The sequence below is a fragment of the Temnothorax curvispinosus genome, unplaced genomic scaffold, assembly GCF_003070985.1.
Source record: "Temnothorax curvispinosus isolate PA1 unplaced genomic scaffold, ASM307098v1 QBEX01001953.1, whole genome shotgun sequence".
NCBI lineage: Eukaryota > Metazoa > Arthropoda > Insecta > Hymenoptera > Formicidae > Temnothorax > Temnothorax curvispinosus.
The window spans coordinates 1-15,014 of record NW_020211733.1 but is presented as its reverse complement, the minus strand read 5'-3'; the positions used below and the strand labels follow the sequence as shown (position 1 = coordinate 15,014).

General features: G+C 37.6%; 3 protein-coding genes across 3 annotated transcripts; 1 reads left to right on the top strand and 2 right to left on the bottom strand.

The window, feature by feature from the left end:
* The first annotated feature begins 636 nt into the window (after positions 1-636).
* Positions 637-5,096, top strand: LOC112468754 (1-acyl-sn-glycerol-3-phosphate acyltransferase alpha-like). Its single transcript, XM_025038092.1, has 4 exons — positions 637-1,095; positions 3,780-4,095; positions 4,175-4,340; positions 4,687-5,096. Exons 1-4 carry the CDS (start codon positions 911-913, stop codon positions 4,836-4,838), a joined length of 819 nt encoding a protein of 272 aa, XP_024893860.1. The 5' UTR covers positions 637-910; the 3' UTR covers positions 4,839-5,096.
* Positions 5,097-8,940: 3,844 nt separating this feature from the next.
* Positions 8,941-10,912, bottom strand: LOC112468753 (calcyclin-binding protein-like). The gene is made up of 2 exons (XM_025038090.1): positions 10,652-10,912; positions 8,941-10,281 (listed from the first exon to the last, which is right to left on the bottom strand). Exons 1-2 carry the CDS (start codon positions 10,670-10,672, stop codon positions 9,622-9,624), a joined length of 681 nt encoding a protein of 226 aa, XP_024893858.1. The 5' UTR covers positions 10,673-10,912; the 3' UTR covers positions 8,941-9,621.
* Positions 10,913-11,395: 483 nt separating this feature from the next.
* On the bottom strand, positions 11,396-15,011 carry LOC112468752 (ATP-binding cassette sub-family F member 1-like; the record flags this gene model as incomplete). Its single annotated transcript, XM_025038089.1, has 5 exons — positions 11,396-12,068; positions 12,667-12,845; positions 12,973-13,618; positions 13,804-14,029; positions 14,686-15,011. Coding segments are annotated over 5 exons (1,872 nt in total), but the record flags the coding sequence as incomplete, so codon positions are not given.
* Between the last annotated feature and the right edge of the window lie 3 nt (positions 15,012-15,014).

Here is a 15,014-nt window from a genome sequence, read left to right as displayed (position 1 = left end):
AGCTCTTGCTGAATGCAACAATAATTTGTGCTGCATGCTATTGTGCTGCAGGTGATGTCATTATTTGCATAACATTAACAATTAAGTTTCAAAAGTAATTAAGAGGACGGAGAGTAGTTAAGAACATTAAATTATAATATCATCTCTTTTATAAACATTGATTTTACGGAAACGTCCTTCGCGTTATTCTCCCTAAACTTCCTTAATTACTTTACTCCAATTCTTATATAGAACTAGAAAAAGATAAAACGCAAATTAAATCGAGATTAGAGTTAATCCGCATTGATAAAAATGGATATTAGAGAAGCGCGATTTAAACGTTCAATTGCGCTTTAAACAGGCATTGTTTATCGCGTTTGACGATACCAATGTACAGAAACAATATTTCATATTCATTAGTGAAATACGTTTGCTCCAATGTGTCATGACCGCAATGTGCCGCTCAACAACGAAAAAAATTGGCGACCCCGCTTGCCGCGCGAGGCCGGGGATCGCGGCTAGTAGGGGTAGAATAGAACACGCCGCCGAGGGGGTCTCTCTCTCCCCCTTGGCAAACGGCGCGGCCCGTATATTTAACGTTCGCCGCGCGGACGGCTGGGACGGCAGTGCTCCGCTTGCGCAGCAGCGTGTTACGTCGCGGCAAGAGCTCCCGTCCGAAGGGACACCCGTCGTCGGAAGCCCCCCCCCGGGACAAAGCCTCTCTCTCTCCATCTATCTCTCCGGGGCGAGGAAGCGGCGAGCGAGCGCTCCCGTCTGCGGTCGTCGATAATAAAAAAGTCGCGTGAGCGAGGTAATCGTCGCGGCGGGCCGCCGAAAGTAAAGGAAGTGGAGGAATAAAAACACAGGGGGAGGAGAGCGGAAGGAGTTCGCGTGCACATCAGGGAATTCGTCGTCCTCGCGGCCGCCGAAGATGCCTCCGTCGTGCTTCGAGGTGATCCTCGTCGGCTTCATCCTCGTGCTGCCGTTCCTGTACGAGACCAGCCGCACCTTCCGCTACTACTTCAAGTTCCTCATCTACTACGGCATCGTGATGGTGAACGCGGTCCTCCTCATGCCCGTCATCTCGCTGCGGCCCGGCAACGTCAAGAATTTCCTGTTAGTAGTCTACCATCAGTGTCTACCCGCCGATCGATCGATATTGTTATGTTGCCGTCATACCGCGCGCGCGGCCCACTCGTCTCTCTTTCTCTCTGTGTCTCTTTCTCTCTCGCGCGCCCCGTTCTCCAAAGCTCCGATTAATTTCTCGCCCCGTAAGTATTTACGGCAGTCACCACCTTCTCGCGCCTCTTTTTGTTTTTTTTTCCAGAGCTTGACAGGACAGGCGTCGCGGCGGAGACCGCCGGGACGGCCAGGGGAATTTATTGACCGGCGCTCGCTGCTTGTTCAGTGGGTGGCGGTGATGATAATGGTGGTGGTGGTGGTGGTGATGGTGGTGCCGGCGCGGTGTTTGTGGTTGTTGCTGGCGAGTACCGCAGCGATGAGCGGCGACAATTCCTGGAGACGGGGAGCAGGGGGGAAGGATTTAAACTTGTTGTGCTGTCTCGTACGGAGCTGTGTGTCGCGTATGGGAGAAAATAAGCCGCTTCCCATAACAATGGCAGCACTCCGCCACAAATAAAATGACAAATGTCCGACGAGCGATGATACTCGTAGTCATCGCCACGTAGGGACAGCCGTGGTGAAAAGTCGCCCAAGCGCGTGAGAGTAATTACATTGAGGGATGGCGGGGAGATCACTTCGGATCAGCGACACTCCCGACAGTAACGACTCTGCTATATTTAGCTTGTTGACATTGAATATTTTTGCTAGCTGTCAGTACGCTCGGAAATATCCGAACATTTGGGTAATTGTACCACTTTGTACTGTCCAAATATCAACATTGGACCTATTAGAATTTACATATGTGTATACAAATTAGCAAAATAGCATCTGATTGTTAATTAAAGGGAGTAATTATAGTGAAAAGAGAATAGGGACGATTTTCAAAACCACGCAACGTTTCAATATCGTGACATTTAAATTTTTTAAAACACTAGATGTAAGTTTAAATATTTTAAATCAATTAATTGTATTAAAATCCGTATACACGCAAACAGCATTAATATTTATTAATTAGGCGGAGTAATAACTTAGGAGGGGAAAGAGTAAATTTTGAAATCTTTCGATATAATTGCTTTCCATTTACACTCAAGTGATCTGAGTCACTCACAGTTATGTGAGTATTTTTATACTCAGGTAAGATAAGTCATTTTTTGTACTTACCTGCTTATTTTGGTGACAAAGCTATCGCGTAACAATACAGATTCGTAGCCTCACTTTTAATGTGAGAGTCTATTAGATTCATTAAAACACACGGTCTCGATTGTGGATAAAAACTCAGTTGAATCTCACTTGCCAGCATGCAAAAAGAACGTGCATTCAAATGAGTTACGACGTCACAAGTGAGGATTATCTGAGTTTTAATGTATAAATGGAAAGCAACTATTGACACTTATAAATCTCTTTAAAGCGTCAATTATTGTAAATTTGAATTTTTTTTTAAGTATGATCTCTTAACAGAATTGTGTCGATAGCTCTATTTCTAGTTAGTTTAATGTCGGTTTTGTTAAAATTATTTCTTTCCAAAATCTTCCGTGTAAGTATATTTCATCAAATTGTTTCGTATCTTCCATGTCTATGTAAAATGAAAAAAAAGGCAGAAAAATGGCATTTATTTTTCAAAACGCGTAAATCACCGAACGAATCCTGATGCATTTTTTATGTGAGTTCCTTGAATTATAGGTACATATACCGATCGACGATCTTGGTAGAGAATAAATATATAGTATTTTTGCATATAAAGTTCTGAAGAGTTTTTCTAGCCTTTTAACACTTAAGGAATTCTAAAGAGCTCAATATACGTACGGTATAAGTGAGGTTCTCAATAAGTATTTTATCGCCTTGACTCATATCTTTGAAATTAAGTGAGTGAGAGAGAGAGAGAGAGAGAGAGAGAGAGAGAGAGAGAGAGAGACATGCCGCAGCATTGGACATCCATAGTATACTTAAAAAGTTAACCACTTAAAGGATTATTTTTTTTTCTCAAAACTTTGATCAGAAATGTGATCTCTCTTGTGTTGACTTATTCATATATTAACTTATTTTAATTGCATATTATGGCTGCGTTCGCTTTGAGCGCTTTCGTGCTGAAAGCGTCAGTCTATCTTTATTGCTCATTACACGTTGAAAAAAGATGGAGTGATGCTTTCAGCACGAAAGCGTCTAAAACAAACGCAGCCTATGAATTATATATTCTTAAGTAGGATTCTTTAGAATGCTGATGTAACTCTTTTGTAAAAATACATTTGTGTTCCAAAAATGCAAAAAAAAATAAAATTATGATAGTTGCACACTTTATGCACGATTATATTATGATTTTCTACGCGATTTTTAATAATATATGAAACCGTGTTTAGACGAGCGAAAAATAAAATAAACATTTATCTTATCTCATAACACACGCGCAAGATAAAATCGAAATATCTGAAGAACAAACTAAGCACTTTTTATCTTCAGACAGTTAATTTGTTATAAAATTGTATATTAATTATACTTTTATCACAATTAATATACAATTAAAAGCTATAAATAGCATCTGTAAACGTGCTTGAACTTGACGAAAATTAGGAAGATTCTCCTGTTTATTTTCTTGTCCGCGTTCAAATTATTAAAAAAATGCCCGATTGTTGCTTCATTAAGTTGTATTTATGCTAAAAGATGTTATCTTTTTCTTCTTGCAGACTGGCATCGTCGTTATGCCATCATATAAGTGCTCTGCTAGGTCTGCGATGGGAGCTGCGAGGAAGGGAGCACTTGGAGAAGAACAGGGCATGTATAATCGTGGCGAACCACCAGAGCTCGCTGGACATCTTGGGGATGTTCGATCTCTGGCCGGTGATGGACAAGTGCACCGTCGTTGCCAAGAAGGAAATCTTCTATGCATGGCCAGTCGGCCTGGCCGCGTGGTTGTGCGGCCTGATTTTCATCGACAGAATGAACTCCGAGAAAGCGCGATCCGCCCTCAACACCGCCACGAAGGAGATCACGGAGAAGAAGGTAAAAGAAGGTCGCGCGTGAATCGTGTTTGGCCACCATTCGCTTTCTATTATACGCTTTTCATCACGACGCTTTGTAGATCAAGCTGTGGATATTCCCCGAGGGCACCAGGCACAACACCGGTGAGATACATCCGTTTAAGAAGGGTGCCTTCCACGTCGCGATCAGGTCGCAGTTACCCATACTACCAGTTGTATTCTCCTCTTATTATTTCTTATCCGCGGAAGAGAAAAGATTTGACTCCGGTAAGTAATTGCGAGGCTATAAAAAATACAGAAGCTCGAAAAATATTTAAAAAATGAAAAAGAAATTTTTAGAAACTTTAAATCTTGAAGAATTAAATTTTAAAGGTATAGGTCGGTAATAACTTTGTTAATTTTAAGAATTTTCAATTTTCAAAGACCTTATTTGCATTTTAATAAATGATAAATCGTATGAAAAAATTAATTATTAAAATTTAGCAATGACTTATAATAGAATAACAGAATTGCCCGTCTATAGAAAGAGACCTGTGAAAATAATTTCTTTAATTACTTGAAAATTGCACTTGAGATTATCAGAAGGAGTTTAAAATCGATAACTTAATTAAAGGACACATCCTCGTGACGACATTGCCGCCCATCTCAACCGAGGGACTCAGTACGGACAACGTGGAAGAATTAATAGAAAAAACGCGAAGCGCCATGAGTGAGGTGTTTCACGCGACGAGTCGCGAGATTCAACAGTCCCTTTCTGTCCGGTAAGACGTACATCGAATGATCATTATTGGACTATAACGAGAACGAGCTCGTCTTACATAAGCGAGCGAGTAAGTTTACTTCTTTACAAGAGTATTAGCGAATAAGCCTCCACGCGGGAACCAAAGATTAAGCGTCCGATTGTTAACGTTCTCTTATTGTATATTATTGATAATATGATATAATATCTTAATTTATATTTTAATATGTCTCCAAAACTCAGAGAAAGTGGATAGCGATTTTATACGATACACCCGTATCTACATTCTTATTGTTGATGTACAATACATCATTTTCGATACACGAAAGTTTGGACGAATTGATTACTGCGTAGAACGAACGTTTTAGTTCAGAGATATGCGTTTTAAAGCGAAAGGGAAAAAAATGCGTACGATAAAATAAGTATACAATTGGAAGAGTTATATGCGTCGCTGAAAAATTATAAACCTTGTTTCTTAATTAATTAGACGTAATTTGAAGAAACCGCATACATGAAGTATATGGTACATACTCTTTATCGTGAACGCGAAGAGAGCGAAAAAGAAAAGGAAAAACTTTCGATATGTATATCATGATTTTTCATAGAGTTACGGGTTGTAAATATGATTCGTTAATTAGAATGCATTTTTGCATAAATTGTGAAAACATTACTAACGTTTATACTTAACTTTGTACTAAATTCCATTAGATATATTTTGCTATGTATAAGATACGCTTGTACATTCCCACTCGTCTGTTTTATGCTTCCACTCGTTTCCGTATGATTATCTGTAAAGGGATTAAGATACATATGATCATAGGAGAAATGCACTTTAATTTTAAATGTCTAAAAGAGGGAAAAAATTTCGACGTTCTTTCAGAGTGATTTTCTGAATGTATATTTTCTCGTGAAATTTAACTTCGGTTGTTGATTGACTGGTCATTGTAAATCGAGATAATTGTTCATAATCGAGATGATAAGAGAAATAATATTTTAATCGGAAGATAATGTATTAAATTTGAAGCACATTGTGCTGCAGTGTACATATGTTTCACGATTAGTTATAATTGCGATATTGCGATAAAATAGTCGTGATCGGCGCGTCCCAGGTAGCAGAGTGACGTCAAATTACGTATTAATTCCGTCTTAATGACGTCTTCTAACGTCATTAAGACGTCTTTAGACGTCATCTTGCTAACTGGGGTAATCTTTTCGACATTAAATTTTAATCCTTAGACATTCCTCGAATGATCTACTGCACGTTTAAATAGTACTCGTAATATGGACGAAATGCGATATCTTATAATTAAGGTTAATATCTTTTTTTACTTTATTTTCCAAATTGTGTTCAGTTTAGCGTAGTTTACGTGATGCTTTTCTGTTAATAACCTGTCGCGGCAGTTTAATGCAACTAGCACCACAATGATAGCTGACAATTAAAAATCTAGTTGACAAAAAAAAAGTATTACGCAAACTACGCTGATATTTTTCTTCCAAGAATCATTGCTAGGATTCAGAATATATATGCTACCACAAATATATTCACTGGGCACGTGTCTCGGTTTCCGATATTATAAAGAAAAAAACGAATGAGTTTGTTGCAGAATCACAAACGCTTGCTCACAGCCGCAAATTCTAGCTATCGCGTACTAACGTACATTATAACTAACGTACTAACGATCGTTATAACTAACGATCAACATGATCATTCAATCGTTTGCGCGATTTCCGCATCTGTGGTACCGTTTACGTTCTGCATCAAATATAAATTTTCTTGTAAGCTGCAACGGTCATACGATACTTAGCACAATCTGAACAATGCTATAATCGTTTTTGTTTAGCTGTTAAAGCGAGAGTAGTGCACTTTCGCATTGACTTTCAACAGCTTCCTGTAATTTTTAAATGAGTATATTCAAGTAAACTTCTGCTTAAGTGTCCCAGATAGCAAAACGAGTGTGCAGAAATATGCAAACCTATTGCTGAGAACAATTTATATGTATTGTTGTCACAAACATTGCGTAAACATGAAAAAAAAAACTTTAATATGACATACAAATTACAAACGTTTTGGTCTTACTTTTAGATCTCTTCAATGTCATACATAATAATTAAAGTTAAGATCGAGTTGCGTAAAACACATAAGATAGAGTGTCGATGTGTTCTTTAAACCAATGGTCAAGGTGTAAATTTGGTTAACAAGATCGACTAATGGCATATCGCGAAATCGACTGCTACCAAAGTACCAAAGTCAACCTTGCATTAATAGTGCCTGAATTCGATACGAGTCGATGTTTTCTGTCTAATCCTTGCTTTAACACCGGCGTCTCGCTCTTATTTGCCTTATTATTAATTTGATATCTTGATATTATCGATTGTATAGCTTAAGAGCGATTTTCTTGTTTCTATTAAATAAACTGTTGTTTGAAACAAATTCAATATTGACGCTGAGCATTTGCGGGCGCAGCTTTACATGCTATTTGCGCAAACACTCGTCACGAGTTTACGCACATATTTCGTAAATATGACAGGTGTTTTGCTATCTGGGATATATTATACAAATACAGATATTTTAAGATTTCAATTACCTCGATCAGTCGAATGTTCTACAACGCATTCAAAAAGTCACACACACGAGCGATCTATGTACAAAAATCGATCAAATTTCAAAATTTATGTTACGATGTGGACAGTGTTATGTCCATATTATATGTATGTTAATCTATTCGGAAAATTATTAATTTGGTTCATAAATTATTTTTATAAAATTCTTTGAATTTCCGCGCTACGCGATTCACATTAACGTGATCGTACACGATCCTAACCGGCTGGTTATTTTTAAATGCGTAACACGAATTGAGTTGTGTTACTTTAAGAATGTGAACGACTCATTTAACGAAATATACTAAGAATCGTTTTTAGATTAAGACTTCGTGTACACTCTTCTCGTTGCGGCTGTTATATGTTACTATATTATTATATGAGATATTCGTCATGAGAGATGATTAAGCTGCAGGAATATTTTTATATCATGACCAAAATGAATCGAGATATGTGGCCATTGCGAAATATATATATAATCTTGTTTATCGGATACTTCTTAGTCAAAAAGACGTCTCGGACGTCAATTTCGATAACAACGTATCAATACATGAAAGCATCGCGACATCGACATCTGATAAAGAAACGTAATTTATGAAGAATGCTATTTGGAATTTCGAGATCTCGTGTTAATCGATCATATAGTTGCAATTAAGTAAACGGAACACTTTCGAACGAATCGGTCGCGTTAGAGTGTTATCTTCCTGATTGATTAAAAAAACGCACAATTTTCAATCGTACGCTGTTAACGCTGCGTTTAACATACGATTTCTAGTATAATCGAATAATGTTTCGTGCATAAATAAAAATAGACAATTTGGAGTAAAGTTTTTGCAACTTAGAAACTAAAAAATCTTTTTTTTTCGAATCTTCAAGTAATGTGTCGACGTCTATCCTTCTTCTCGAGAATAGCATAAGTTTCATTATCGATTTATCAGCATGTACCACTTAATTATGTAAATGCGATTAATTGCAGATACGTATGGAACATCTGTGATTCATTGTAAATTACTTAAAAACATCTTAACGATGCTACTACATTTAACCAGAACGTCGTCATCAAAGATTTATCGTCTCAGTGCCAATTTGCAAAAAAAAACACGATAGTTTCATAGGCAACGCATCATTCCATTCTTACCTTAGTAGACGCGGAACTGTAGATTTGAGGTTTTTTTTAACTGCAAATGTCTCGATCGTTTTATGAGAGAACGTTATGTAAAACTAGCGTAGCTTATTACTTATATTCCAAAGAGTTTTGTACTTGGGCTGTGCATTTGTCATGATGTAATATTAATATAAATCAATTGACCATGGTATTCGATTGAACACTTAATGAACGTTAAACGACATCGCAAACAGGATTCAACGAACTGTTGCATCTAGGTCATACAAGTCCTTTATTTATCTGCGAAGCGCGATCCACAGTTGATCGAGCTTATCAAGAATGTTTTGTATATTATATCGATAACAATCACGATGTAAATTAAAGAATGGTTTGCGAAGTTCAAGAGCAGATAATAAAGATATCTGTTTTTAGTTAATTGAAGCACGTTGTTTTATTGATTTCTCCAATGACACACAATAGATGTATAATAATTAATAATCCGTCGAAAATGCAAATGCATGTATTTAGCAATTATTAGCGCAATATGCACATATTTTTTCCCATACAATAGTTCAATATCAGTGCTGTGACAATGATGTAACTTTTCTTAAACAACAAAATGATATTTATTTACACTCATCCGCAATCATAAGCATGGCACAAAAAATTAAACATTTCACAATTAAATCAAATTAAAATATAATTCTTTAAAAACATTAATAAATATGAAACTTTGACCGATAAGTGGATTTTCACAACTAAATATGCCATCTTCGGTCAGGCTGGTATTATAATTTAAAAATGATATATTCATAAATCGTGTAAATGCTTACAAAATTTAGATATTTAAATTTTTATGTTATTTTCTTTAACTATGCAATTAGATCTTAAAAAATTTTCTTTAAACACTTTAAAATTAAAAACTAATACCTAGTTACACCAATGTCGTTTATTTACTCTCTTTACAACAAAGAAAAGATAAACCGTATGATTTTCTATACTCTCATTACCTGAGCGTTCCTCTAAAATTTATATTACACTTTCCTAATGTATAAAAAAAGTTATACATAAAACATATCGAGATCATAGCTAGATCGGTACCAAAATTACAAGTCCAAAGCCGCGCCGTTTCTCTGTTTCTCCTGGTTCTCGGTCCACGCCTTCGCTATCGTTTTCTTCATTTCATCGTCGCCATCCTGATACATCTTCTTCATGAGATTCATCAGGCTGGCGCTGGGATCGTTATCCTCACCCAGCTCGGGCATGGACGGCGACTTTGCATCCTTGATTCTCTTCTCCACCAACGTGACATGCGACCAATCTCGGGCAATCTTTTTCGCGAGCAATACGACGACCATATCGGTCTTCACTTTAAAGGTACTCTTCTCGGTGTCAATCTCCGCGCACAGATTATTGATCGGCAAGTGATAATTTTTGTTGTCCAGACCGAATACGCGCAGATCCAGAGATCTCTCTGTAAAGTCACAGACAATGGCTTCCTTGGGCAGCTGATGAACGTTGTTGAGCGTTATGTAGATCTTCATTGTCGTGCTCGTCTGGTCCCACCCATAGTTGTTCAATTTTACCTCGTAGCACTTTTGGGCAGCATTGAGTGAAGGCGCTGTCACCTTGACAGACGTATCTTTCTGTTCCAACTTTGTCATTGCCATCTGCAGTTTCCTTATTTCCAGCATCAATATGTCTTTGTTTCGTTGTCTATTAGCCTTCTCGAGTAAGCTGTTGAGCTCCTCAATATCTAATCTCATCTGTGAGGAAAAAATTACACAGTTTGATAAAATACTTTATCCAGCAAAGAAATGTGATTAATTAATTATATTAATTTGCAAGAACCTTCAAAAAGTCTTTCTTCTCATACTTAAAAATTTCAACTCATATATTAGTAAATTTTTTAAAACATTTTTTTTATGCATATATTATGGGTATAAATTTAAATTATTCCGAAGAATTTCTCAATTGTGTCGGAAAGTGAATAATTGTGCATCATAGCATCATCTTAATACGTCAAAATTAGGTTATAATTATTTCTTCTTCTAAAAATGAGCATAAATAGGATTTTATATGCATAAAGTGTAAAAAAAGTATAACTGAAAATTGACAATAACGATAAATATTCACCTCGTCGGCCTTTGTTGCCATTGTTGATTTTAGAACGTCACTGAATTGTGCGACAAATGTCACAAATTTTTACACGACAGCGGGATGCAACGGATGTAACCGGTGCAGGTGTCCAGTGTCCAGAGTCCAGACTCGAGAGACTTTTCAACGCAGGCAGGATGTAAGAGCCCGTAGAACGAACCTATTCGAATCTTCCAGAGCCTTCCCTAGTTACAAAGAGATATACACATTCGGGCGATTCGGCGACAAGTGCTTGGTTCCGTAGCTGCACTATGCCCTAAGTTTTGCACTCGATATGAGATAGCTATATGTTTAAGCGTTAGAGAGAAAAGAAGAGGAGTACAGGAAGTGCAGTCGAGGAACAGCTCTTTTATCATGACTTTGGGCACGTGCTATATACATATATATTCTAGCAAGAGCATTATTTATTAAATCATGTCCTGTTATTTGTAGCTGTATTGTTACTTTTGGTACATACTTTAAAATATATACATAATTAGACATTAGAGAGAAAAAGAGATAAAAAATTCAGTTACAAAGAATAAAAACTGATTATTGGAGGAAATTTTACAAAAAGCAGTTTTGCAAAGAAATTTTGCAAAAGCAGTTTTGCAGAAATTTTGCAAAAAGCAGCAACAATCAGGCAGCCTTACATCTTGATGAAATTAAAAAAGAATTTTAATAAATTACATTGACACAAAAGTAATCTTAGATTAATTTTTTTTTAAATTGACTCAAACCCCATGTTGGTAACAATTTATTTTTTACACTCGGTTGCACGGTATTTATAATACAAAATTTGGATCCGACGCTCTTAGGAGGAACGGGCATCCGTACGAAGGCTTCGATCGCAATCCAATGATCGCTCTTACATACATTATTACAGGCCACCAAGATGTCAATTACGCTAATTGGTCGACGATTATTGTTCAACGGCAGCATTTGCAGCTATGCTGGGATTGTTGATGACCTCTCCCAGGCTCTCGAGCAGTTCTTTTCTGTAGTCGTCGAAATCGCCGTCGATAGCGTTAATCTGTTGGTTCTCGATCACGTAGAGACAACATTCCGTATCTCGAATCAGCCGTTCGTCGTGCGAAACGATGATAACACCACCTTTATACTCGTTTATGGCGTCCGCCAGGGCGTCGATGGACTCTATGTCGAGATTGTTGGTCGGCTCGTCCAGGATCAGCACGTCCGGCGCGTTTAGACAGAGCTCGGCCAACGCAACGCGCGCCTTTTGACCGCCTGACAAGTCCTTCATCTTGATGGTATGCGCGTGAGAGCTGAGGCCAAAAGTGCCCAGTTGCTTACGCGCCTTTTCATATGGAAGATCGAATAGTCGCATTAGATATTCCGCCGGGGTCTCTTCGGCAGTTAAGTGCTCGCCAGAATGCTGGTCAAACCTTCCTATCCTCTGTAAGACATAAATTAATTTAGAATAACAGATTATATGCGATATAGTTATTAAAAGAAGTTAAAAATAAAGACAATTAGACTTTCATTTCATCCGACTAAAATTGGCAAATAATCATCGTGACAATTCGACCATTGGTGTACGTTAAACGTCTTGACGATCAAGGGACCAAAACCAATGGTCGAATTGTCATGATGATTTTATTTGTCAATTGTAGTCGGATGAAATAAAAGTCTAATTGTTTATTATATTGTTGGCGATTTACAAATGTACTTTAGATTTAAAAATATAGATTTAAAAAATGAGATGCTAGAGTGGTAGAGCAGTTATCTATTAAACGAAAGATCCATTCTCGACCTTATTGTATTATTCCGCATATGATACATAAGTTTTGGTTGGACAAAATATTCCAAAAATATAAATATTTCTATGTATAAATAATACTGCGATTTTGCAAATCGAAGATCGTCAAATGAGAAAATATTAATGATTGAAAATATTAAGAAAATATTTTAATTATTTTGTAGATTGAACAATCGTGTTTGAAGAATAAAGAAAGCATGATTTAGTCGTTTAACACATGCTATCTTGTACTTACCAGTCGATGATTCTTTGAGACTTCTCCCTTCTGAGGCGTTATGTCACTCATTAGTAATTTCAGGAAGGTAGATTTACCGACGCCATTGGGGCCCAGTATTGCTATTCGGGAACTCAAGTCTATACCGAAATCCGCGTCAATAAACAACGGTTTCTGTCCTTCGTAACCAAATGTTACATCTACAAGAAATTAAATATACAACTTATATACTTTTGTTACATTACTTCGTATTGATGTTTTCTTCTCAAGTTACTACAAAATGCAATTTGATGAATAATTAAGCAAATAGAAGAGCTAGCTACATACTTTGAAGACCAAGAATCGGAGGTTGCAACGGCGGTGGATCTGGAAAAGTGAATTTCACTATGTATTCCCTTGGCTTTTGTAACAGTTCCGTGGGTCCGGTATCCTCTTCCTGTTTCTGCATCTTCGTCCGATTCTTTTCTTGTTTCCTCGTGAGCGCCTCTTTTTGTCTCTTCTCAGCTTGCTTCTTACTCTGCCCGGACGCTTTGAGATCCTTCAAGCGTTTTTCCTGCTTCTCATACGCCTTTATCATTTCCTTTCTCTTTTGCTCGTACATCTTTTTAAACATGCTATAATTTCCCTTGTAATAGAACAACTTTTGCTGATCCAAATGTATTACGTCCGTGCACACATTGTCCAAGAAACTCTGGTCATGTGATACAACTAGCAGAGTCTTTTTCCAGGCTTGTAAGTAGTTGTCCAGCCAGATTACCGCGTTCAAATCTAAATGATTTGTAGGTTCGTCCAACAGCAACAACGTGGGCTCCAAGAAGAGTGCTCTCGCCAGCGAAACACGCATTCGCCAACCACCAGAGAAGTTCTTCGTCGCGCGATTTTGCATCGCACGATTGAATCCCAAACCGGCGAGAATCCGCCTGGCTCGCGGCTCCGCCGAATCCGCTCCGATGACTTTCAATTCATCGTACACCTGAAAATAACGTACAAATCGTATTAGTCCAATTTTTCAACAGTCACAACTTCTTCGAAAAGAAGATAAAGTTCAAAACATAGAAACGGAAATTGACGAATAATAAAATTACAAATAATCTTTTCATACAACTTATCAATTATTTTTCAGAGAAAAAGTTCGAAGTTCATAAAAACGATGATTACCTCTTGCAATCTGTTCTGCACAGTGGTATCCCCTTGCTCTGTCAACTCCTCCAACTTCTTGCATTCCGCTTGAAGCTCCGTGCACTTTACATCAGCTTTGAGCACTACTTCTACAGCCGGAGTATCATCCGCTATAACTTCTTGTTCACAATATAGAACGTCTATCGTAGGCGGAATATTAAAGGCTCTGTTGGCTATATGGCGAAGCAAGGTAGTTTTGCCGTGACTGCGATAAAAAAAGAATATAAAAAATGATATACTGTTCGTAAGAAACGTTGCTTCTTTTACAAAATATGTAATTTCTATAATATATTATATATAATATGCAAATTTATTAATATTATGATAATCCATAAAATATTTGACCTAAGGGTTACATACTATAATTTTTATGCATGTAAATTATAATACACTGAATTTTTCAGACTCAGTTGAATACTTTGATACACAACTCTGGTAAAAATGCATAATTTTCAGCAAATTTGTTAGAGAATAAAATGTCAAGGTACAATTGCAAACTTAAGATCTGCTTAAATTGCAAATATTTGAATAAACAAGAAATTCTCGAGTTTTATAAAGTATATAGAGATGATAAAGATTACACACTACATTTCTGTACATGTAAATAATGCACTGAATTTTTCAGATTCAGGTGAATATTTTTATACATATCTCTGGTAAAAACACATACCTTTCGGCAAATTTGTTAGCGAATCGAACATCAAGGTACGATAACAAAATCAAAGTCTGTTTAAATTGCAAATAATTGAATAAGTAGGAATTGTCAAGTTTTGTAAGATGTAATTGCCACTTGTAACACTTGTTTTATGGTAACAACCGAGATCTCTGAAGTCTGTTGGATGCAGCAAAGCAAGAACCTACCCGTTCGGTCCCACGAGGCCGTACCGCCTGCCCTGCGCTATGAGCAAGCTGGCGTTGGTGAAGAGCTCCTTGCCCTTGGCCGCTATGCTGAAGTTCTCCACCTTGATATCAACCGCGTTGTCCAGCTGCTGATTACCGCGCTGCTGCGTCTGACTCTGCGAAATAGTGAAATTGGACTCGAGCTCGCTGTGACCCTGCCCGCCCGCCCTCGTCATCATCTCCACCGTCCGCTCGTACTCCTGCTGCTTCTTCAGCTTCTTCTTCTCCTTATGCGTGAGCTTTTTGCTCGGCGTCTCCTCGCCGAGCTCCACGTCCGCGAGCTTCGTCGC

Bases quoted from the DNA above. Each gene is read 5' to 3' on its own strand.
- LOC112468754 (XM_025038092.1), top strand. From the start codon at position 911: ATGCCTCCGTCGTGCTTCGAGGTGATCCTCGTCGGCTTCATCCTCGTG. The intron at 1,096-3,779 runs GTTAGTAGTCTA...TTCTTCTTGCAG, and splicing joins GGCAACGTCAAGAATTTCCT to ACTGGCATCGTCGTTATGCC. The intron at 4,341-4,686 runs GTAAGTAATTGC...ACTTAATTAAAG, and splicing joins AGAGAAAAGATTTGACTCCG to GACACATCCTCGTGACGACA.
- LOC112468753 (XM_025038090.1), bottom strand. From the start codon at position 10,672: ATGGCAACAAAGGCCGACGAG. The intron at 10,282-10,651 runs GTGAATATTTAT...TTTTCCTCACAG, and splicing joins TGGCAACAAAGGCCGACGAG to ATGAGATTAGATATTGAGGA.